Genomic DNA, 21,778 nt, shown 5'->3' with positions numbered 1-21,778 from the left:
ACCAGTTCCAGTCGGCGAGGACCTTGCGGGCCGCAGCAGCCGCGTCGGGTAGGCCACCCCGTCGCAGGCGGCCCATGCGCTTGGCCAGCATGAGCAGCAGCTCCTCAGGAGAGCCGTAGTCAGGCAGCCGATACTGGAGCATGAGCTGTTCGCGCGATGCCCGCCGCAGGATAGAGCTGGCAGCAGCGGCGGGGTCCGCCAGGGACTGGGGGCTCTTGGCGTTACGCAGCGCCACCTCGATCGCATCGCCCGAGGCCAGCACCACACCGGGGCTGTCCAGCAGCCACACGTGCTTGTCCAGCTGCACCCGCTGCAAGCACCTGCGCAAGGCCACACATGAAGGGCTTCCCAGCGGAGCCACAACACTACCGGTCCACCTGGACGTGTACACTGATCTGCTCTGGCAACTCACTTGGTGACACCTGGCACAGCTCCCACCGTGCAGGCCCGAGACCTCTTCAGGCTGTTGACTAGGCTGCTCTTGCCCACATTGGGATAGCCTGCACAAAGAGAACATTAGTTAGGTTGGTTTGGTTGGTTTTATGGGGTTTAACGTCCCAAAGCGACTCAGGCTATGAGAGACGCCGTAGTGGAGGGCTCCGGAAAGTTCGACCACCTGGGGTTCTTTAACGTGCACTGACATCGCACAGTACACGGGCCTCTAGAATTTCTCCCCCAAAGAAATTCAACCGCCGCGGCCAGGATCGAACCCGCGTCTTTCGGGTCAGCAGCCGAGCACCATAACCACTGAGCCACCGCGGGGGCCCGGAGAACATTAGTTAGTTAGTTAATTAGGGTAACTAATTAGTGTCACCAATTAATATCGATGATGATGTGTAATAAAGCAGAATGTGAAGGCAATAAACATGTCGATGTCTGCAAAAGCGTGACCCAAAGGACCCCCCAAGTGACCGTGTGTGTCTGCTGCGCTTTGCTTTTACAGCCACAGTGCCTCCAAAAAATTGGCTTCTCCTTTCAGCTCACGAGACTCGTGGCTAAGCCATCTTGATCATCTTCAGAATCTGCCGGCACAATCCAATTTGACTGTTAAATCTCTGTTGATCTGAGATGTCCTACTCTATGCGGGTCATTACATTACATTACAGGAACACCAACTGTTCCTGTAATGTAATTTGTCTACTGTGCAGTGTGAGGTACTCGTTCAAGTGCAGTGTGCGCCCGCCGCCACTGCGCAGTTGCTCACGTCATTCCGGCGCCAATAGCTCTTGCGTGTCGGGAGCAGGGACGCACAAGGAATGTTGGCGAAGCAATGCGAAGAGTCCATTACCCAGGGCAATGGTAGCGGGCAGACCCAACAACGGGAAGGAGCAGGTGCCTCAGGCTCCCCCACTCCACCCATAGCGGCGCTGTACGAAGTGGTGGCGGCTGCTGCCGCGTTCGAAAATGTTCTCCACGTTTATGACTTCGAGTACTGAGGATTTACTGTAAAGATTTCCCAGGTGATTTCACCTAAATATATTCCTTACATTCGTTTCTGATGTTCATCACCATTTCGAGTCTTCCCACGAAAGCTGCACGTAACAAAATCCCGGATGTGACAAAAAATAGTGGACTTCTTTTGACGTGGACGAGAAGTGTGTCCGACACTGGTGCAACTGAAAGGATGCACTGAGAAACACAAGCTGCAAAAAGCGTGCTTTCCGAGGCAAGCCGTGTGAGTTTCCCGAACTGGAAGAGGAGCTGCTCTCTTATGTGATGGAAGTGTGGAGCAACAGCCATGCGTTGACAGCGGACATGCTGCGCGGCTTCTTGTGGGATGAGCATGCACCAGAGCACAGCACCAGCTCAGAGTCGAAATACTCCGCCAGTGATGACTGAACGCAGAATAAATGTCGCTCATTCCCTGATTGGTGTGTTTTTACTTCAAAAAAAAATTTTTTTTTTCGCACATCGCGCGTATGGGCTGCACCCCGAAAATTGGCCCTCGAATCTGGAAAAAAAAAGTGCGGCCCTTACACGCATCTATACGGTAAAAAAGCATTGGCATCGCCTTGGCTAAATTTGGAGTCCACAAATTTTGCTGAATTCCTAATGACCTGCACTATCTTGGTCTCAGGTAGCTCGAGATATCTTCAGTTTTCGTTAACGTATTCAGAATGCAAAGACAGTTTTGAAAACCGGAAGGTCATGTCATCATTCCTAGAAAATATCGCAGTAAGACTGTTCATCTTTTAACATGGTCAAACTTCAAATGCAATTTTCTCAACTTTCCTTTTTTTTTTTGTCAAATGCCTTTGCCTCACAGAAGTTTTGGTAACATTTGCATGAACAGATTTTAGTGAACTTGGCATCAATATTTTCAGCAAGACCTCAGCTACATCCAAAAGCTTTCCTTTCTTTCATTAAGATTGAAAGACTAGATGTTAGATCAGATGTAAGCAAATTACTGCAAACCTTGTTCCCCCCCACAACCTTGTTATTCATTCATGACCTATACAACGGCTCTCTAAGCCTTTCCTTAACTTTAGGATGCACAGTGGACCTTTAAAAAATGGATGCACATTTTTAAAACTAGCTTTTTTAATTAACAAATTACGATAATGGCCTGTAAGCAAGCACTTATTTGGGAAATATTATTTGCCATGTCATCGGTTCCAGATAATTAAAATTTGAATGTATATTTGGAATCAGCATTCAAAGATATACCTGCATGCCAAGTTTCAGCAAGGTATGATTAAAAAAAAAAATAGTTTTCAAGACCCTCATCTCGCCTTAAGTTGAGGACAACACAGCGAGCTATGGAAAGAAAAATGCGGAAGCGGGTGGAGTGGGTGAGGGAACAAACGCGGGTTAATGACATCCTAGTACAAATCAAGAGCAAGAAATGGGCTTGGGCAGGGCATGTAATGAGAAGGCAAGATAACCGCTGGTCCTTAAAGCAGCATAGACACCTAATTTTGGTGGCATGTTTTCTTCTCCACAGAGATGCGGAAGACAATACTATGCATGAATCACCACGTGGTATTCGCCTACAACCAATAAATAATTTATAATCGAATTTTTCTGTCACGCTGTATCAGTTTCAACAGCCGAAGGACGGCTGTGATGTCAAAGGGAGGTTATGTGTCATGTGAGGCACAGAAAAATTGTGATATAATGGCTACTTCATCGTTTTAATTCCCTACAATGTTGAAGCCTGTCTTTCTCAAGAGCCGAAATGACAATGCATGTAGAAGAGCAGTTTTCATGCCTCACGTGACCTATAACCTCTCTTTGACATCACAGCCATCGTTCGGCTGTTGAAACCGAAACAGCACGAGAAAGAAATTCGATTATAAATTATTTAGTGGGCGTAGGAGGATACCACATGATAATCTGTGTATAATAATGCCTTACGCCTCATAAGAAAACACGCACCCAAAATTTAGAAGTCTATACTCCTTTAAAGGTAATAGAATAGATTCCAAGAGAAGGAAAGAGTAGCAGGGGGCACAGCACAGAAAGTTAGGCGGGCGGATGAGATTAAGAATTTTGCGGGGATACGGTGGCCGCAGCTAGCAAAGGACAGGGTTAATTCGAGAGAGACAGCAGACGCCTTTGCCCTGCAGTGGGGTAGTCAGGCTGATAATAATGATGATGACGTTTCCTGGCTGGTAGGTTTTTTTTCCTGTGGTCCCACGAAAAATGTAACAGTGGGGTTCTACTGTAATTCGAAGTTTCTAAGAATGTTCGGAGTGTGTAGATAGTCTCTGTGATGAAAAGACAAACTTAGAATTCACTTTAGTGCACCTTTAAGGGGGGACACTGGTCTTTGAGACCAAAAAATGACCAAAAAAACGATTTTCAAAAAATGACATTTGTGGAATTTACAGCTATTATTTTCCAACTGTACCACTTTTTTCCTTTAAGAAGTCATCATTTTGACCATAATATTAAATTCAGATCATCGTGTGGGCTGAATTTATGCAGGTGCTGACAATTTAATAGCATGAAAATTTTGGGCATCTGGCTATCTTAGTATGTCGATATCTCAACATATAGGACAGATAAAGATGTTGTATTAGTTGCTAAGGGAAGCTGAAGGCACAGTGTGTGCAATAATCGAAGCAGATTTGTTCAATCACACTTCAAAAATTTATAATTTCGCAAAGTTTACCGATGCACTACATTCACACCTTGAACACTGATATTCCAAGTGCTGTAAAATTACTAATGAGGGCAAAACAGAAAAACTGCTTTGATTATTGCACTCTTTACTCACCATACTATGCAGCCGTGGTTTAAAAATGATTTTTTATTGAGCAGTTTTTTTGCACCGAGGTACTAATGAATGACTAATCAAAATTAATTATCTTGGGAACCAACTAATTTATGCGAAAGATAATTGCATTGTTGAAATCAGTATAAAAAACTGAGCTAGATAGTACAGTTTTATTAGGATTGGGCTAAAAATAAGGAAAATAGGTCTAAGACCAGTGTCCCCCCTTAACAGGTGTGCAAGTTAAAATGCACCATGCATGGTGCAACTTTTACACGATCGCTTGTCCTGCGGTGACACCTCGACTTGCCCCCTTCAGAAGCCTCACCCAAAGTTCCGCAGATGGGCTTTCCCGCATATCATAGTTGACCAAAACGAGATGGCGGAGCTCATGCTAGCAGAGTTATGGAGGTGATAGGACGAATGTCATGGGTGCGCGCATCATGTACCACACTATGGAGGGATCAAAGAAAAAACAGCCCGTATTCTTGCTGTGATTGTTCGAAGCGGGTGGTACATCATCTTGTTCACATCAGGTGTTTTGTGTGTGAAAGCCCACTTGCAGAATTTCCCATGAGGGGAAGCCTAGCAGCGTCCAAATGTGGTCGGTCCACAAGATAAATGCTGGAGACGCAGAAAGAATGCATTTGCATCGTTTTCCTGGTACTTTTCATTTGACTGCTGGATAATTTACCCAGATACTGTTGGTTTTGCCAAGGTTGAATTTATGGAAGTTGGTGCGGTGGTATACGACCACTGGCGAATATTCGAAAAATGTTTGAATATCAATTACTTGAATACGAATATGAACCGAATATCAAACATATTCGATTCGCATTCAAAATTTCAAACTTATTCATGCACCTTTACTGACATAAAATAGTAGAGATTTTTGCTGGTTTGAGAAACTTTGCTACAGCTAGGTATGAACCACGAGATGCATAATGACATCTGGAAAGGCCCACACTATGATATGATATGATCACAGTATGAATACGCCTCATCCACCTGGCACCCTTCGCAAGCATACTTTACAAATGAATTAGAAGCCGTTCAAAATCGAGCTGCGTGGTTTATCATGTCACAGTACGCGCGTGATAGTAGTGTCACTGCACTAAAACGAGCCCTTTCCTTCCCAAGTCTCCAATCACGCCGCATCATATCACGCCTATGTCTCCTTCATTCCTTTTTCTACCGCCCTATTAACAGGCATCCTTTGCTGCAGCCGCCATCAAGAATATCCCCTCGCCTGAACCACACTCATCCCATAGCTCCCATGAAAGGCCATGCGTCAACTATGAATGATTCATCCTTTTCAGATGCAATAGCCCGATGGAATGCCCTGCCTGATAATATTGCTTCTTGCACAGAACGAGCAATTTTCCGCACTGACTTAGCGAGTCATCTGTGTCTTACGTGATGTATTCGGCTTTATCAAATAATCTGATCCTGTGTTACTGTCTCCTTTCATGGTTTTTTTTTTTGCTTTTTTGTTTTTCATGATGAAGTTAGCGCCAAAAACGAGGACTAAAGTAAGAGAGAAGACACAACACGAGCGCTTTTTCGCAACTTTTTTGTTTTTGTTGAGCTGGTATCATATGTTGTTACACACTGTTCTTGCCCCCGCCCTATGTAATGCCCACGGGCCCTTAGGGCTTCAATAAATGAAATGAAATGAAATCAAGAGAGCCCTGCTGGAGGGTGCGACTGACCGACAACCCCGACTGTGATGCACCCCTGGATCCCCTGGTTGCGGCAGTAGTTCCCCAGCAGCTTCAGCAGCAGCTGGGCGCCCAGGCAGGCCCTGGTCTCCACGCTGGGGGGGGCTGCCTTCTGCTGAGACTGCAACAATGCACAACCAACACTATGACTTCTTGTGCTTGGGCACCTTCAGGAAACATGTCATTCAATGCTCCGATTCCAAATATGTAATTTCATTTTATGTAAAACAATCCCTTATGCACCGGTGTAATATTGTTACGGGGATGTTATGGTATTACCGTTACGGTAAGTCTATAATGGCGGCTGCTCTCAGATGGCCAGCACTCAGCTCAGACTCCAAGGGCCCAACTACCCACTGTCAACGTCGTCGTCGTCCAGCGCACTGCCACTTCTTCGTTCACGATTCGTTCCCTTATTCAGTAACCAGTTCACCGGTAACGATATGCTAGTTCATATTTTTGCGGAGAGCTTTTGAAGAAATTCTGTTGCAGGCTAAAATGCACACCAGTAGTTCCTCTTGATATCAAGGAATGCAGCAAACCCTGCCTGTTACAGAAGTTGAAGCTGCCACTTCAGAAACGGGAATACAAATTTCTCTCCCCATGTCTGACGTGGCAACTTCCAACACCTTGCAACTCAACTTCTTAACGGTGGCTCCCTCTGTTGCTGACCCCAAAGACGAGGGTGCAAATCCCAGCAGCGGCGGTCGCATTTCGATGGAGCTTTCGTGCACTGTGCGATGCCAGTGCATGTTAAGGAACCCCAGGACCCCAGGTGGTCGAAGTTACTCGGAACCCTTCACTACGGCATCCCTCATGGCCAGAATCGTTTTGGGACGATAAACCCGATAAAACCAAACCATCAACTTCCATGATAGGCAGGGTGATAATTTTACCCTTATTGCATTCTTCGATGTAAAAGAATCTAATGCCACACATTTTAGGAAGTTTCCTGCAGCAAAATTTCTTGAAAGCTCTCGGCAAAAAATTAATCAACGTATTAAATAAGTGAACAAGGACTCATTTTACATAAAATTAAATCACATATCTGATATCAGCATGCAAAAATACACGTTCCCAGAAGATTTCACACTAATTGCGACTTCATTAATAAATTACTTTTTTCCCCCCAAGACCCTCTCACTACTTGACTATTGTGGTTAAACAAGTACCACAATTCACTGCTTCATTATTAACCTTAACAAAACCAGAATATGAATCACACTTGTTTCTTCTTCCACACTACAAATGCGTTTCACCCTTTCCTGAAAGGTTTGGCACAGCTAGCCACACCCCGCATTGCTTCAGCCCACTCCTAGTGCAGAGCACCAATACCGATACAGTCCAACCTCGTTATAACGAAGTCGCATTTTGCGCGGAAATTCGTTCGTTATATCCAATATTCGTTATAAGAATATGCACTCAAATTCCCGCAGAAAAGGTCGCTAATCAACCCAAGTAAAGAGTACTTTAAGATGGACAGCACAGGGTTTAAAAAATGCACTATTTTTTAATTTAACGCGTGGTACAAGCATATCAAACCTCGCCTTGCATTTCGTACTGAAAGCAAGAGCGAACTCACAAATGGGGATGCATGGCCAGGTGCAAAAACTGATTTATTTAAAAAGCGACGTAATCTCCGTTCGGCGGCACTATTTGACAGGTTATATTTCTCGACAAAATCAACACTGAGCAGCGCTTTCCCGATGTCAGCTGATTTGGCCACAGGTAGGTTCTCGAGGTACCCCCTCAACTTCCTGGCCATGTCAGCGGCCTCTGCGCTGCTGAGAGCTCGCACTTTGCCATATTCACATGCATCGCTGTTTCTAGCATCATCTGCAGAAACCACCTGATCAGCAATTTCTTGGTCGGTCAGTTCGGGCGCCACAGCCAAGTTGTCATCTGCACAGATGAATTCCTCGAGCGTAACATTCGGAACCGCCAGCTGACGCCATGTTATCTCGCCGAAACTGTCCGCTTGCCTCCCAGTTGCATGCAGAAGCTTTCTGCCTACTTCTCGCAGTTCTCGGCGCCAACGGCTGCTTTTTCGCCAGACAAGACGTGGCAAGCAATCCGATGGCGGTCATTAAACCGCTGCAACCAGCCACTGCTTGCATGAAAGTCATTGTGGCCTCAGACGGAAGTGAGACTTCTCGCCTTCATTTGAAGGATGGCACCAGACACAGGCAGGTTACGCTCTATAACGTCCTTGAACCATGCAAAAAAGGCATCTTCAACATCCTGTCTTGCTGTCATTCTTCACAGCACCTGCAGAGTGGGTGTTTGCAATCTTCTGCCTTGCACTCAAGATGGTTGATAGAGTGCTAGGCGCAACACCGAAGTCCACGGCAATGACTTTTCCTTGTGCCCGCTGTCAACTGCCCTGAATATCTTTATCTTAGTTTCAAGCGAAACTGCTGTTTGTTAAGACGCATTCCGCGACAGCGTCTACAGATTGAACTGCAGAGATAGCGCGCGCGGGTCGGAAATTGCGACGGCGGGGGTGGCCGGGGAGCGGGCGTCGGTTCGATCACGTGCTAGGCAGCTGTTGATGCTAGATTCATTCGCTCTCCCTAGATGGCGTGGTGTGCGGAAGCGCGGGTGATTCAAACAGATTTTAGGTGCGGGCGCTTCAAAAGATCAAAATTTAGCGTGTTTTGAAATTTTTTCCTACTTGTTTATGCATTTTGAGCCCCGTGAATACAAAAAATGCTTCGTTATACGTTATAACCGATACAGTGTCAAATTTTGAATTTTTCGTTTCGTTATAGAACCAAACTTTTCTTTCACTTCGTTATATCCGATAGTTCGTTGTATCCATGTTCGTTATAGCGAGGTTCGACTGTATACTCATGTAAGGGCCGCACTTTTTTTCTCATGGCTTTGACGGGGCGAGGCCCTCACACGGGGCTGGGGTTATAACATTAAATTCTACCAACTAGAGTGGAGCATTGATTACCCGTCCCCCTTTTATTCTGCGGTACGTATTTTTACAATGAATTAGCGCAGCAACCGCAAATCCTACAAAGCGCCCGATGCAAACTAGCCAACCGTTGCGAGGCCTACCACATTTGTCATTGGGTCGCAGTCACCGTGCTTACTGTGCAGCGGTGCTAAAACTCTCTAATGATGTTTTGGCCAATGGTTTCGAGTGGCGCTCCACATGCGAGACCCACGGTGAAGTGTGAGGTGGCATTCACCTGGGCTGCTTTTCCGCATGGCTCATCGTTGAAGGTCTTTTGGAAACAAATTATATGTTCCTTTTTTTGTGAGGTCATCGTGTGAAGGTAAGTCGCTTTCACTGCGGTGTCGATGTGAAGCATGCTAGGCCTAGCGACAACAGGTGAACAGCGCGCTACTATGGCACACATTCCGCTGGCACCCAAGCCTAGCAGATGCCGCATCGCCACAAGGAAACATGCAGCTAGTGTGGATGCCCCCATTCTGTACCTTCTGTGCAGCATAACATTCTGCCCTTTCTGGCATGAATACACAAGACAAATTAGCAGTGCTACAGCCCTCTGTGTTCACAGTTCCAGGCAGAACTAGTCCAGTGCGCAGGACGATGCATCCGTCATTATACTGAATGCTGCGGACAGTTACCGTTCATTAGTTCCCAGTGGAACGCACCGGGTAAAATTATGCACACATGAAACAATTCTTGCATTAAGGGTCCAGCTGTGCAACACATCTGGCGTCGTCTTTGGTGTTGTGAGCGAAAAATCGGTTGGTTGGTTGGTTTATGGGGTTTAACTCTTTCGCTACCGCGGAAAAATGCATGATTTGGAGCGTACTGGAAGAAAATTTTTTTTCTCAAGAACTAATACACCCAGCACATGTTGCAATGCATGAAATTGTAGCTTATTAGTTACACTTCTGAATGAAACAAACACCAGAGTTGTGTGTGCCAAAGTAAATGAACATTTATTTGTGAAATTTGCTAAAAACACAAAAAACGTATATAGCAAAAACGAAAATTACCGGCTGCACTAAGCCCGAACTTGATTAGAGGAAAACTGGAATATACAAACTGTTGCACATGTTTATAGCTGTCATTATTCACAGTTTCAGCTATGAGAAAAATTTACTGCACTTTCCATGGCTTGTCAAGTCAGGGGTCATGACTGTGGTGCCACTGTGAAGAGCAATCAGAGGTGAAGATGTGAAGCAGAGGTAGACTGACAAGTGCTTCACATAAGGTTTTATCTTTGTTCCTCCCTTGTTCTCTGATAGCCGAGCTTGCAGTTTCTTCTTTTTTTCATTTTTTTCGGTTGGTGTGGAATGGATTCTATGGGAGGATTGGGGGCGTGGACTTCTTTACCCTCATCATACCCGAAGATTTCTTGAATGAGCTGCTCCCTGAAAGCCAGCTGATAAAATTTGGCATTTTAGGCAAGCTCTAAAACATCAAGATAGATGAAATAAGTTTTAGCGATGTGGTTCAAAAGCCAGGACACTTTCCAAGTCTTGCCAATAGATGCTGCCGCCACTGAATCATCCGGGTCCGTTACGTGCAAAAACAAACAAACAAAAAAAGCGAAAAACCAATTTTGAGAAATGATTTTTGATGGCAGAGGGCCAGAATAGATTATTCTGGTATTTCAGTAGAGATACAGTCGTGGCAGGTCAACAATTCCAATGTATATGATGATTCCAATGAACATCAGAATCTCCAACAGATTCACGTCTTCCCATGAGCCGTCACGCCGAATTTACTGAAAATCTTCATCCATGCATATTTATTAGTGTTTCCGCACACGATCTTAATCATTTCCGCCGTGAAGAGCATCAAAAAAAAAGTCGAGAAGTCGAGCGAATCTCCGAGCGCCGCTCCGCAGCGATGTGCCGATATGGACACCTAGCTGTCGTCTTGGTTGAAAAACGCGACACGACCTTGAGCATTTGGCAAACTGTCTTCGCCATACGTTGTCGAGACCCTGAAGCACAAAAATAAACCACTGTCATCAATTACAAACCGTATGCACCGCAGAAAACACACAGCGAACGAAAACAGAACTTACATGCAAGTACGCGCTGACCTTCCAGGCTCCCGAGGCGAAGTCTCGCTGCCGAAACCGAAATCCGACGTTTGTACATTGTTGCCCGACTAATAACCGCTGCTTTCGTTGCAAAAAACGAAACCGAAACCGGCCGACGTGCTCCGTGTCAGCTTTCGCTTTCGAGGAGCGCGCGGCGACGCGGACGCCATTTTCTACGGCTGGCGCTGCTGCGGCCGTTCAAAGTTTTATTTTTCACGGCGCCCCCTCATGTCAAAACACTGAAACCAAGGCTGAAATCGAAAGAGCAGTTGTTGAGCTCGCTAACTAGATGGCGGAGCACGTCCACAACGCTCCAAAATGAGCTTTTTTGCGCGGGCGATTTGAATCGATCATATGCGAACGATCGCCTATGGCGCGGTAGCGAAAGAGTTAACGTCCCAAAGCTACTAGGGCTATGAGAGAATGAGAGACACCGCAGTGAAGGGCTCCGGAAATTTCGACCACCTGGGGTTCTTTAACGTGCACTGACATCGCACAGCATACGAGCCTCTAGAATTTCGCCTCCATCGAAATTCATCCGCCGCAGCCGGGATCGCACCCGCGTCTTTAGGGTCAGCAGCCGAGCACCATAACCACTGAGCCACCGCGACGGGGCGTGAGCGAAAAATCCCCAGAGAAGTAACCTAGGTCACATGAATTTGTGGCATCATCAGATCCTGCCCATTGACTTGTGAGCAAACTGACCACTGTGGCAGGTGGCATTTAAATTAATGATTGGTCGTGAGGAATTGCACAGGAAAAGCAATCTGGGCTGCGCCTGCCATTGCAAGGCCATCGCTTAACCACCACACCACTGGGCCAGGAGTGGTATGAGGACTCCCAGGGATCTATGAATGCAAAGTCGAGAATAAACCAATTCAGCATACATGGCCGTTAACCTACTAGAGCTATCACTAAAGTTATACTTCACAACCAAAGCTGCAAAAGCTGGGCCATAGCTGAAGCCTTGACCTTGAATAAATAAATAAAATACTGCTGCGACATGGGATTCGAACCTGCCATGGCACCAACAGATCAGCTTCGCTGGTCAGTGCTTGAAAGCACTATGCTATCACCACAACCGATCATGCCTCAGTTAAACTGCAACACACTCTCACGCTTTGCATTGTATGTGGTCATCTTCATCGACTTCACCTTGGGTGTGAACAGATGACCAGATCAGCTTAACCTCGATCAGAGCTTAACCTGAGTCTAATATCACCACCAGACGTGCCGATGACCCAGCAAAGCCAAACCATGAGCCAATCAGGCTCAACGCAAGATTTCACACATCTACCCGGTTGAACTATGTTAAAACCCTACCAGCTTTTTGGCTGATATTACTTTCAACGCGACAGCGTTTGAGCTGATGTTCGGAAGAAGAGTGAGTGTATTGCTACACCATTTCAGAATTGGTCGGCAAAAGTTGTGATGTTACAACACAGGCAACCAATGAGAGCCAAGGAGTCGGCAGGGTGTGAGCTGCGCAGCAGCCAGAATGCGCGGAAGGTTTCCGCTGTTCTGTGGTTGGCTCACTGAGTCAAGTGACAGGGTGCATGACATGGCTGTTGGGGGTAGAGGAGCGGCAAAGGAGTGTTTCTCAAAGAAAAAGAGGCTCCAAGACAGATGCATGCGACAGATGCATGCCTGCTCTAATGAGGCTTGCGGAGTTGTAAGAATTTCTAATGCTGTCGCGTTCAGCTTCGTAAGGGTTGGTTAGGAGTTTGCATTTTTTTTTTCATTACCAGCTCCTACGTAAAGGCTGCGGTCTTTACGTGAGTGTATATGGTAACATGCGCCACTTGAAAACTGTCGGCGTGACACTGACCAGGTTTTGCCTCTGGGACTGGGTGGACGCCTTGAAGGCCACAGTGGGCAGCTCTCGACGCAGGTAGCGCAGCCACTTGGTCAAGTTCTCCCGGGGGATCAGGTCTGCATACGAAAGCAGCATTTTGTTCTGCACACTTGTTCAGATCCTCTCTGCCAATGACAGCACAACAGAGAAAAGCCACATGCCAGCAGCTCTGCAGGTGTCAGCTACAAAAAGTTCGCCTGTGGTTACCACGCCCCTACGCTGCCCAGCGGATTCCTCTTCCTTGCGATGGGCGATAAAGCATCATCAGCCGTTAAAGAAAGCACGAAGGTGCTTTCACAACTCACCACAAAGTTTGAAAACCACAAAGCTAATGCCACAATGGCGCTGCATGACATCAAGCAGTTGCTGTCCTTCTTTAATGACAAGTTTGAGGAATTTAGGTCCACCACTGACAACATGAGGCAGGTACAGCAGGCACTCAAAAAAGAAAACAGTGATCTTAGAACAGCCCCAGAAAGTGCAGAATCTGAGATAGTGAAATGAAAGCAGTAATCAAGATGACAAAACATTGAAATCAAAGAACTCCGCCTCAAAAATGATGAAAATCTTACTGATGCCCTGATGCAGTTTGGAGAAAAGTACACTGTTCCAATACTGAGTATTGATATCGATGTCATTCATCGAGTGTCCGAAAAGGACAATAAAAAGCCAAACATAACTGTGAGGTTCACATCTCGCTCTGTCCAAAAATGAATAAAAAAATTAAGTTTGTCTCCGGCAGCCTTTAACTATGAAGGCATCAAAGCCATCTGCGGGCAGCTCCCGTTCAGATGAACTCAGTTAGAGGGATAGAACACTAAATTTTAAGGACCCAGTTTTTTTCGGCAAAATCGAAAAGCTTGCTCTCTGTGATGAATTCTGCAACGGTTTTTTATTGCAAGGATTTTTAAACCAGTGCATGAGCCTGTTTTTATGTACCCCAATGCTGGAAACCATGATCAGTGAGCGCAAAAGCGATTGCATGTCAGCAAAACTGCTGTACTAAAAACTACCGAATACAAATCATACCCGCCAGACAGTAGTGACATTTTGAGTGCAGAGTTGTGTTCAGTTTAGTTTCCACACCCAAAGCTGTTACGGCGCAGTGACATAGGCCTCGCTGATGAAAGTTTTAGCAGACCGTGGTTGCCGCTTCATTCGAGAAATTCAACCCTGTGGCGCCATCCAGTTGCACAAGCTAAAAGTGCACGGTCGACTGGAGAGAGTGTAAACTATAATAAAAGATGATGAACATCTCCGAAAGAAAAAAACACTGAGCACTCAGAACAAGCAATATTTTACTGAGGTGTGGTCATGTGGTGGGCTACACTAACAATGACTGGTTTCGCTGCAAGACGGCTCTTTATGCGATTTTTGATGCCAAATTAAAATTATAAATCCTCGTTTCTGTGACACCGCAGTGCTCAATTCTTAGAGTTTGAGGCACAATCTTTTCATTTCCGCCATAATCTCATGACTCGTTGAAGTCAGTGTTTGGCCCCTTAAACTTGAGTTCCATGGGGATGCCGACGAAGTTGGAATAAATGAAAGTTAACAGAACGTGCAGTACACTGAGATCGGGAAGCAGTCGGGTAGTTAGATTACCCTATTTTATTGTTCTAAAGTTAACGGCCGTCCCATTTTGCTTTTTTTTTTTTTACTGGAAGGCAACGGCCAACACATTCTGTTTTAAAGTCCACACTTATTGGAAGGCCTCTTCTTCACTTTCAAAACTAAGCTGTCCGCACTAGAGTCGTGAAGGGCATGTAACCACCTGTGAGTAAGGTCGCAAGTCTGGAAAATTGATCAGCATGTGAACATCGCGAGACTGCTGCTTTTCGACCAAAACAAGAGTGCAACCTCCACGACTTGCAAATTCACACTTGTGAGTCAGGGACGTCGCGCTATTGTTTTCGTCAAAAAGTGAATGTTGCCAGGATGGCCGCATGCATCAGATTCTGCAGCACAATTCTGCTGTCGCTTTGATACGCACTCCTTTTCTGAGGGCAGTCATTTGTGGAGACGAAAGGGAAGCCATAAAAATTTTGGTTACAGCACCAGCTGCCCACCATAGGGCCCGACTAGGGGATGGGACAGAAACTTGGAAGCAAGCCCTGACCACGCCAGCTGTACACCCCAACTATAACCCAATATGAAATAGATCAGGGTAGTTACTCACACAGGGCTAACCCTTGCTGCCTAGAAAAAGTCAATAAGAAAGGAGAAGACAGGGAAGCGAAAGATAAAGGGGAGGACAGGAAAAGGTGACTACTGATTTCCCCCGGTCAGGTCATGCCGGAGGTGTCGCCTACAGGAAGCGGGCGCCAAAGAGGTGCGTTGCCTCTGCCGAGGGGCCTTAAAGGGGGCCATGACATGGTCTACCAACAAATCATGCTTTTAACGTTGGACCTACCAGCCATGACGTTATAATGCGCATTTAAAAGAGAAGTAGGGCTCTACGCGCGCATTTGAGCTAGGAATTGTAATTTGAGGTGACTGGTTTTAAGCCCCCCCTCCCCCACCCCTCTCAGTCTCCCCCTCTTGGCAGCGACGGCCAGGAATGTCAAGTAGGCATGTGCACGCCTACTTGAATCCGGCCGCAGTACATTGCGGTGAAGTTGCCGAGACTGGGCAGAAGCTCACTACCCGCAGTTCAGTTGTTCAGTCGCGAGCAACCACGTGACTGCCAGTCTATGTCGTCATGAAAAGCGAGTGTGCAAGTGCTCGGAGAAGAGTTTTGCACGCACAACTCTGGCATTTTTTTTTCGTTTGGAAGTATAACCAATAAGCTAAAATTTGATGAATTACAATGCACAGTGCACTCTTGATGAAATAGTTTTTATTTTAAAACGCTCAAAATTGGCTATTTTTCCGCGGTAAGGAAAGAGTTAACTGGAAGGGCCTTACCTACACATAAGTGACTGGTAACGCAACAGATTTCTCCCCACTACCATCACCCAAAGGATGTCCAAACACAGCAGTGCACGCACCTATCTTGTTGAGCAGAAGTACCAGGCGCTTGCCCCGAGACTGCACCAGCTGCTCCAGCTGTGGACTGCGCGTGCCCAGAGGATCCCTGGCATCGAGGACCTGCAGGTACCACAAGTCCACGGTCACCAGACACTGCCTCTATTTTGCTCGAAACTAAACACACCAACTTTCTGCAGTGAAGAAACATTTCAAATTCAACAAGCGACCACAAAGAACCGCAAAATTCCTCCCTTTTGGAACCAACTTCTGGATGTGAAACCAAGTTAATTCGTGCCCCAGTCATTCGGACTGCCGACACGGCCCTGGCCAAAACCCGTGTAAGCCTATGGTGTTGGGCACTCGTTAATTCCCCCCCACCCCGAGTAAATACGGTATAAGTGATCTTAGTCAAATAAAGCCTGTTGCAAGTAAAGCACTCGTCCTGTTCCCTCACCATGTCCGTGTTTGCCTATTGCGCTACTGTCTTTTAATGCTCTTGTGTTAAAAACCAACAAAAAGCTTCAGTCTATGAAGTCTTCGAGCTCTCCTATTACAGTGTAATAGACTTATAGCAATCTCAGAAATAACATTCAAATTCTTTAGACTTATTCTCCCATTGCCCCTACGCAAAAATAAACCGTCTATAACGATAAAATTATCGGTGAAATAATGGATGCAACGATAGCATTCTGGCCACATGAAAGGAGTTTATCACCAAAACTAGCTTGAAAGTTTCATAAAAAAATAAAATAATTTGAAGCGATGATGTGAAAACTCCACAAACGGACCAGTGCGGCGAAGTCCATGAGGAGGAGTTGCGTGAAGCCTCAAGGCTGTCTCAAACGTACTTTCTGCATTTTCCGCACATTTGTGCCATCTGTGCATTTGCGTGTTTGTGAACAACTAAGTGCAAGAGGATATCTATCTCTGAACCCCCACCCCACTTTTGTTGGTGAGAATTTACTTTTTTTTTTTTTTTTGTCAAGCATTAGCTTTTCTTAGCGCATTCCTCAGTCTGCAGCTGCACAGACCTTGGCACTGCGTCAAGATGCTGCGAGCGGGGGAGGGCAGAGTGCCAAGACTCTGCCGTGGGCCCCCTTGGGTTTTCTCAGTATGAGTGACAACGGTCCACTGACCTGCAGGACAACGTCAGCAGCCTCCACGACTTTTCGCAGCTCTTGGTACCCTGTCCGGTTGGCCAGCTCTTTGAGCAGGTGCTCCTGACCGGTCTGCACCAGATGGTCACGCAGTACGCCCTGCACAACCAAAGAAAAGTGCTGTCACCAAGCCGGCACATTCCCTTTTTCAAGTAGTGAGGGCTGCTGTTTGGTGTGATCCCAACCTAATGCCCCACGCACTACAAAACTTGATGCAATGAGTCGGCCAGGTCTGTGACCATTTTCCCACGACTCTGACACAACAAGCAAAACGGTCACATGGGGTTGCACTGGCACCTTGTGAGACCAGGCTAATGGCTCATTTGTCTAGTCCCCGGGAAAGTGAGTGCCAGAAGAAAACAGTGAGACTTTAAAGAGTGCACGAATACACTAGAAGTTGAGAGTTCGATGGAAGCCTGTCCGGTCGGGATGGTACATGGCGAACAATAAGTTTGGCTTGTGAACGAGACTCACGAGACAAGTATGCATGAGCCAAAATACCTTTGCATTTGTCTTTGGTTGGCACTGTTTTATTCTTTGCCGCGTACAAATACTTTGGTCAAATGTTTTAGGGGAATCCCGCAAGGTGGAGTAGATTTGTAAGAAGGGAGTAATTACTCATTGACATCCACCCGAGTGCAGCCTTACGGCTACAAAGGAAAACTACACAGCGTTCTCAGAAACTTCGTAGTTAAAGAAAAATTCGTCCTGGTCCGAGGTTAGAACCCGGCACCACCGCTTCACCGGAGCAGTCGCTCTACCAATTGAGCTAACCGGGACGACAAGCTTATGGTAGGGCAAGAGCGAATTGATCAATAACTCGAAGTGGGAACAGTGTTGGTCAAATGTTTTAGGGGAATCCCCCAAGGTGGAGTAGATTTGTAATAAGGGAGCTGTATAGCTTTCCTTTGTAGCCGTTTGGCTGCACTCTGGTGGATGTCAATGAGTAATTACTCCCTTAGTACAGTCGCGGGTAAAAAAGATTAGCACACATGACAGAACACCAGAGCGCTGGAATGACAACGCGTGGCGCTGCGGGTGGCGAAGAGGCTGATAACGAGAGTGCCGGGCCGTTCCCATTCTACAGTATTAGGGGGGTTCAGCGGACTGCACGGACAACAAAATTACTGGCTAAAAGCAGCGCTATTATCTATTGCTCCCGCGATTTCCGTTTGACAAACCATCGCGGACATAAAAAACAGTAATAAAAAGAGGCCATCTTTGCTCATGATAACCGAGCCAAAATAAATGCCGCAAGCACGGTCACGTAGGGTCGGCACTTCAACGCTCAGGCGGTGCACGCTTGATAAAGCTTACTTCATGCCATCCCCCTCTACGCTGCAAAAATGGAAACGGCCTGTTTGGCAGGTCTGCTTACCGCAGCGCCGCGTGGTGAGATATACGAATTCTAATCGCCAATGATCTGTGCTAATATTTTTTGCTCGCGACTGTACAAATACTTTCAGTCATTCTTTGCGTCTCTTAGAACTCATCATTACTTCAGCCCAACTGGACATACTCTTATAGGCAGTTTGCATTGATGTCACGGTGGCCACCATTTTTGTAGCACATGGAGCATGACGAAAGAAGGTGCCCACGTTTAATCGACTTGTCGTCACTTGTGCACAATATGCAGCAATCCAGTCAGTTTCGCATTGGGGCAGAGGGTTACACAAGCCACGGGTGCAGTCACGAGCTAGCAGGCAATGCAGAACTCACGCTGACAACAGCACCCTCGTACTGCGCTTGGCGCTTGGCAGCGTCGTCTTGCAGCTCTCCCAGGTCTCGGTGCTTGGCGTGCTGTTCCTGGCGGGCCTCTCTCTGGCGACGCCGCTGCTCCTCGCGCATCTCCTGGTGCAGCTGCGCCTCCTTGAGGATGGCCCCCTTGAAGGGAAGGCTGTTCGGAATGCCCGGGTCCTTGGGCTTGTCTGCGTTTCCAACGACAAAAGCCCCAGAGGGTTCAGCTTAAGTTAAGGACAACGCAGCGAGCTATGGAAAGGAAAATGACAGGTGTAACGTTAAGAGATCGGAAGCGGGCAGAGTGGGTGAGGGAACAAACGCGGGTTAATGACATCCTAGTTGAAATCAAGAGGAAGAAATGGGCTTGGGCAGGGCATGTAATGTGAAAGAAAGATAACCGTTGGTCCTTAAGGGTAACGGAGCAGATTCCAAGAGAAGGCAAGCGTAGCTGGTGGCGGCAGAAAGTTAGGTGGGCAGATGAGACGAAGTTTGCGGGGATTCGGTGGGCGTAGCTAGCAAACGGCAGGGTTAATTGGAGAGACATGGGAGAGGCCTTAGCCATGCAGTGGGCATAGTCAGGCTGATGATGATGAAGCCCCAATGGTTACTACCAGCTTTCGAGGTAGTGTGAAGTCCAAAGGGTCAACGGTGCATTTCCCTGACGAGTACATGTTTAAACCTGCTCCTCATGTTCGCACTGCTGATCTGAACACAAAAGGAGCAGAGCGAGCAATTACTGAGGATAAGCTAGAGACCAGTACTTGTAAGGGGATGCCACCCTGACACCTGAGGGTTGGTGGAAATTTTGGATTCACTGTTGTTTTCTTGGCTACTCTTTTGTGCCCTATGAACAACTTACCTCTCATACAGATAAAGAGGCATCTCTCCCTTCCTTTCCGGACAAGATTGCCAGAATGCCATCTATGAACGAGCATTTATGTTTGAAAGAATGAAAAGGGTGCAAAATGTTCATCAAGCTGTTCATTAAGGAGCGCAGCATCACACGACATGCTTTTCAGGTGGCCTCGTTAGTGTACCTGCATCCGCCTTCACAGGAACCGAAATCCAACTCATAGAGGCCCCTCTAGAAGCACTGCCATAAAGCCAAGCATACAATGGTTATCAGAGCAAAAGCAGGGAGGAAAGTTGGGCTATTTGGTGCTGAGTGAGCGATTGCGGCATTGCAACTATCACGATGAAAACACAACGGACAGCGAAAAAGGAAACCTCCTGGGCACACGCTAGTCCAGTCGGTTTCCCTTATCGCTGTACTCTTTACGCGGTAGTTAAAATGCCACAGCCGGCTGCAAGAACAGACCCCAGCATGGTTGACGAAGAATTCAAACGGAAGGTGATCAAGGCCTCCTTCAGGCAGCGGGTGCAGGAGCAACACCGTCGGTCACTGATGAAAACCGACGTGCACACGATGGCGCAGCCCCTCTGTTTCTCTCATCGCAGAGTGCCACGGAGAAAGCAAACTCTTTCATCGAGAAGAGTAGTTGACTCCGGCGGTACACTACTCACGTTTGCTGGGGTTTTTCTTCGCTTCCCTTCGTTTCTTCTTCAGATGCTGCCGCACCTGAAATGGCACCCCCTGTCAGCCACGACGCCAACGTCCAGACATGGAAACCTACCTTTTTCTCCACTTTGTAGCGCTGCCGGCATGACACCCGCTTACTCTGTTTCTCTGAAAACACACGAGCGAAAGGGTAATACGATGGCGATTCAGATAAGAAGGGAAACGAACGCGCAACGCGAGAAGTTAACGCCAGACTCACTTTTCATGTTCGGCATCCTTCTGTCAACCACGCAAACAAGACACCTCTCCCAAGTTTCTCACAATAGTCCGTCGTTTAAATCTTCAGCAGCAACGCTCACAATAGGATTAACAACTTCCTGCGCGAACCGTAAAACACGTTTCGAGCTGCAATTCAGAATAAATTTACTGCAACGATGTGCTCATTTTTCACGTGGTGGTTTAAGTAAAATTATACCGACGGACACCGTGAAAATAGCAACCGGCAGGACAGGTGGATAGATGCTAGAGGAGGCAATGATAGATGTTACGAGTGTTAAAAGGATTTTCTTTCGGTTAGTGGGGTAGTGGCGGGTTCATCAGGCGCAGCAATTTTTACCCATTTACATTTTAAAAACCAATATTTGAAGCCAAAACCGGATGGCAATAAATTAGCCTCAAGGCAAGGGTAGTAGTGCAGTCAAAAGTTTTACGTTTTACTGCTTAGAGTAGAGCTCTATTTCAGAAATTCTATGGTTACGGAGGGCGGCGCCATCGTCGCTGTAAATGGCGGCCCCCAGTGCCCAGTCAAGACTCAACAGACGAAAGGTGACGGCAGCTGCGTTGGCTGCGTTATGCATTTGGCAGTAGTGACGGTTTCGACAAGAATGTTCCTTCTCTAGTTTGCGTGCGTAGACGAACTTCTGACACTGTAGTTTTGACCAGTGGGACTTCAAGATGACTGTCAAGCAGAAAGGTGAGTATTGAACGGCTACGTGAAACGCAATGCCGCTGTGGCGGCCGGTTCAACGCTCACGCGATTTCCTTGCCCGTACTACAGGCGTCTCTCAGGAAGCGCTTAAGGTCAAGGTAATCTCGGAGATCATTAAGGAGCTTCTCGCAGCGCAGAAAGAGCAGAAAGATGTCAATCTCAACAGGTGAGCGCAACTTAAAAGCAGGCTTGTGGGGTAGCCACAGCAGCGGATCGCGTTTTCCTTGCAGCATCAAGTGCCAGATCTCGTCCAAGTACGGGCTCAGTTCGCAGCCGAAGATCGTCGACATCATCGCTGCCATGCCGCCGGAATACAAAAAGGTAAGCGAGTGTCGACGTCTTGGAGCTAGACGTTCATTTTACGCATCCTTATACCGCAGGTGCTCTTGCCCAAGCTGAAGGCGAAGCCCGTGCGGACGGCCAGTGGCGTAAGAAGCTGTTGAGCAGTCAGTAATCGCATGTTCTAAGACGAGATTCTTTGCAGATCGCAGTTGTCGCTGTCATGTGCAAGCCCCACCGATGCCCTCACATCAACATGACGGGGAACATTTGCGTGTAAGCATTTCTCTG

General features: G+C 47.0%; 2 protein-coding genes across 2 annotated transcripts in view; one reads left to right on the top strand and one right to left on the bottom strand.

Annotated features, from left to right (window-relative positions):
• Positions 1-20,714, bottom strand: part of Ns1 (Nucleostemin 1) — a 28,232-nt gene extending 7,518 nt beyond the window's left edge. The window contains exons 1-10 of the mRNA XM_089551466.1: positions 20,480-20,714; positions 20,336-20,388; positions 20,226-20,280; positions 18,681-18,889; positions 16,947-17,060; positions 15,825-15,930; positions 12,808-12,911; positions 5,932-6,061; positions 413-500; positions 3-320 (exon numbers count right to left, since the gene is read on the bottom strand). Coding sequence (XP_089407592.1) covers positions 3-320; positions 413-500; positions 5,932-6,061; positions 12,808-12,911; positions 15,825-15,930; positions 16,947-17,060; positions 18,681-18,889; positions 20,226-20,280; positions 20,336-20,388; positions 20,480-20,495 — 1,193 coding nt within the window. The 5' untranslated portion in view covers positions 20,496-20,714. The remainder of the gene's footprint in view (positions 1-2; positions 321-412; positions 501-5,931; positions 6,062-12,807; positions 12,912-15,824; positions 15,931-16,946; positions 17,061-18,680; positions 18,890-20,225; positions 20,281-20,335; positions 20,389-20,479) is intronic.
• Positions 20,715-20,981: 267 nt separating this feature from the next.
• Elp3 (elongator complex protein 3) overlaps positions 20,982-21,778 on the top strand; it is a 31,187-nt gene continuing 30,390 nt past the window's right edge. The window contains exons 1-5 of the mRNA XM_089551467.1: positions 20,982-21,193; positions 21,278-21,374; positions 21,439-21,529; positions 21,589-21,636; positions 21,693-21,763. Coding sequence (XP_089407593.1) covers positions 21,175-21,193; positions 21,278-21,374; positions 21,439-21,529; positions 21,589-21,636; positions 21,693-21,763 — 326 coding nt within the window. The 5' untranslated portion in view covers positions 20,982-21,174. The remainder of the gene's footprint in view (positions 21,194-21,277; positions 21,375-21,438; positions 21,530-21,588; positions 21,637-21,692; positions 21,764-21,778) is intronic.

The sequence above is a fragment of the Amblyomma mixtum genome, chromosome 7 (genome assembly GCF_055824585.1).
Source record: "Amblyomma mixtum isolate Tamu chromosome 7, ASM5582458v1, whole genome shotgun sequence".
NCBI classification, from domain to species: domain Eukaryota; kingdom Metazoa; phylum Arthropoda; class Arachnida; order Ixodida; family Ixodidae; genus Amblyomma; species Amblyomma mixtum.
Note: the sequence above shows the minus strand (reverse complement) of the source record. Positions and strands in the feature narration are given on the sequence as shown.